The sequence below is a fragment of the Zonotrichia leucophrys genome, unplaced genomic scaffold (assembly GCF_028769735.1).
Source record: "Zonotrichia leucophrys gambelii isolate GWCS_2022_RI unplaced genomic scaffold, RI_Zleu_2.0 Scaffold_642_28778, whole genome shotgun sequence".
Lineage (NCBI taxonomy): Eukaryota > Metazoa > Chordata > Aves > Passeriformes > Passerellidae > Zonotrichia > Zonotrichia leucophrys.
In genome coordinates this window covers 16,903-19,754 of record NW_026992847.1, presented here as the reverse complement: position 1 = coordinate 19,754, position 2,852 = coordinate 16,903, and the positions used below count along the sequence as shown (strand labels likewise).

The 2,852-nt window shown below is 55.7% G+C and overlaps 1 protein-coding gene across 1 annotated transcript; it reads left to right on the top strand.

Annotated features, from left to right (window-relative positions):
• Positions 1 to 1,458: 1,458 nt before the first annotated feature.
• Positions 1,459 to 2,307, top strand: LOC135441893 (olfactory receptor 14J1-like). Its single transcript, XM_064701450.1, has one exon. It carries the CDS (start codon positions 1,543 to 1,545, stop codon positions 2,305 to 2,307), a length of 765 nt encoding a protein of 254 aa, XP_064557520.1. The 5' UTR covers positions 1,459 to 1,542.
• Positions 2,308 to 2,852: the final 545 nt, after the last annotated feature.

The window sequence follows — 2,852 nt, the reverse complement described above, 5'->3', positions numbered from 1 at the left end:
CAGGAGCAGCTCCTCTCCCAGCCCAGCAGGGCTGAGGGCTCTGCCTGCAGGCACTGAGGTGACGGGAGCCAGGCAGAGACAGGCTGAAGGCAATCAGGATTGGGAAGACATTGAGCTGAGACTTCACTTGGGGAAAGATCTTCACAGCCCTGTGCATGGTGAGTGTGTGGGTGCAGGGCAATATCCCCTGTGCTCCTGGAGGGATCTCCTGAAGCCAGCACACCCCACAGCCCGGGGAATGTGTCAGGAGGACTCTCCCAGTTTCTCTGCGGCAGAGGAGCAGGAGGGGGAGGATGTGCTGCAGAGCGGGGCTGCCCTGGGCACTGTAAGAGGGACAGGGCAGGACGGCTCCTGCTGCCAGGGATGGCTGCAGGGGCTGAAGCTGGGGCTGCAGCCAGGGCTGCCCAGGGCTATCCTGCAGAGCAGCTCCTGCAGCCCTCAGGGCTCTTGGCTAGCCCAGGGCATGTGCCACCTGCCAGGGGCAGCTCTCAGCCTGCCTGGAAGCTCCCCATGGACGCTGCAGGGAAGAAGTTGGAAGTGGAAGGAGCCACCCCCATCAGGGCAGATTCCTCCTGCTGTGGAGATGGTGCTGCATGGCCAGGGCTGCTCTCAGCTTTCTCCTCAAGGGAGGGGAAAGGGGCTGTCATCTTTGGCTGTGTCACTGAGACTCCTGCACTGTCACCCTGGGCATCAGCAGAAGGGCCTCAGATCTCCCTCAGAAAGTGCCTCCTCAGCCTCCTCTCCCTACAGACAGCAGCGGCAGCACCTTGGCTTGCAGCATCTCTGTTTGTCTGGCCTGCCCTTAAGACTCTGCTGCCAGGGAGATGCCCCTGGGTAGTGCCCTGTGCTGGGAGGGGTCTGCAGGGCAGAGCTGAGCCCCCAGGGCTGGGCTGGGCTCTGGCAGCACTGACAGGGATACGGCTTGGATAGAGAGAAACAGATCCCAATAGGCACAACTCCAGGTCGCAGAGATCCAGTCCAATACTTGGTATCCATTCCTGTCCAGCTGCTCTGGGAAAGAGAGACAGGCTTAGGGAAACTGACTTTCAAATCGGAATCTTTAAAAACTGAACTAGAAGGAGGTGTAATAGGCAAAGGGCACCTGTGAGGGGAGCAGCAGATCTGACTGTCCTGGGACACAGGGAGCCCTGTTTCCCCTGTGGGCTACCCCGGAGTTCAGGATGAGAGCAATGCTGAAGATGAGGCAGTAACTCAGGAGCACAAACTCAGGCTCAAGAATAAAAATGTTCAGTGAAGTTCCCCCACAGGTGGAGATGTAGTTTTGAGATAATTCTTAAAATAAACTCATAGAATTGACTCAAAGATCTTGTTAATGTCTTCTTTCAAGAGTCAAACATGTCCAGAGTGAAGAAATGTTCCAACAGCAGCTCCATCAGGCACTTCCTCCTGCTGGCACTGGCAGACACACGGCAGCTGCAGCTCCTGCACTTCTGCCTCTTGCTGGGCATCTCCCTGGCTGCCCTCCTGGGCAACGGCCTCATCATCAGCGCCGTAGCCTGCAGCCACCACCTGCACACGCCCATGTTCTTCTTCCTGCTCAACCTGGCCCTCAGCGACCTGGGCTCCATCTGCACCACTGTCCCCAAAGCCATGCACAATTCCCTCTGGGACACCAGGGACATCTCCTACTCAGGATGCGCTGCACAGGTGTTTATGTTTGCCTTTTTCATTTCATCAGAGTTTTCTCTCCTGACCATCATGTGCTATGACCGCTACGTGTCCATCTGCAAACCCCTGCACTATGGGACCCTCCTGGGCAGCAGAGCTTGTGCCCACATGGCAGCAGCTGCCTGGGCCAGTGCCTTTCTCAATGCTCTGCTGCAAACAGCCAATACATTTTCCCTGCCCCTGTGCCATGGCAATGCCCTGGGCCAGTTCTTCTGTGAAATCCCCCAGATCCTCAAGCTCTCCTGCTCCAAATCCTACCTCAGGGAACTTGGGCTTCTTGCTATTAGTATTTGTTTATTTTCCGGATGTTTTTTGTTCATTGTTTTCTCCTATGTGCAGATCTTCAGGCCTGTGCTGAGGATCCCCTCTGAGCAGGGATGGCACAAAGCCTTTTCCACCTGCCTCCCTCACCTGGCCGTGGTCTCCCTGTTCTTCAGCACTGCAGCATTTTCCTACCTGAAGCCCCCCTCCATGTCCTTGCCATCCCTGGATCTGGCCCTGTCAGTTCTGTACTCGGTGGTGCCTCCAGCCCTGAACCCCCTCATCTACAGCCTGAGGAACCAGGAGCTCAAGGCTGCAGTGTGGAGACTCATTACTGGACAATTAAAGAAACATTAAACTGCTGGCCATTTTTTGCAAGTCACTTGTATTAAAAGTCATCTTTGATACTTATTGTTGGTTGCATTTGGACGTTCTTTTCCGTTGCATTCCTTTTATAATATTTTTCCTAAAGGAAAGCAAAAAATCTTGATATATCTCATTTTTTTCCTCCACACCTTCACTGTGACCCACAGACTGTTCAGGCTGAGCATCTATGAGTTCCTATGCTCTTGGTGGGTTTAAGTGCCTTAAGGACTTCCAAGCAAAATTTTCACCAGAGACGCCCCTTTTGTTCCTTCTCTGGAGCTGCAGCAGCAATGTCTGTGTGCAGAGCTGGGGCAGATCAGGGCTGGCACAGCAGCTGTGCCCAGCAGCAGCAGCAGCAGCACTTGGTGTTTCCAGTGCTGCTGCCGTGGCCCTGCCCCACTGCCCTGGTGGCCCTGGTGTTGCTGCAGGGCCTGAGTGCTCTCGGGGCCGGGCACAGCCCTGGGGGTGGCAGTGCCGGGGCTGCAGCAGGGACAGGCCATGGGCACTGCTGGGGCAACGCTGACGCCTCAGCCCAG

Bases quoted from the DNA above. Each gene is read 5' to 3' on its own strand.
- LOC135441893 (XM_064701450.1), top strand. From the start codon at position 1,543: ATGTTCTTCTTCCTGCTCAACCTGGCCCTCAGCGACCTGGGCTCCATC.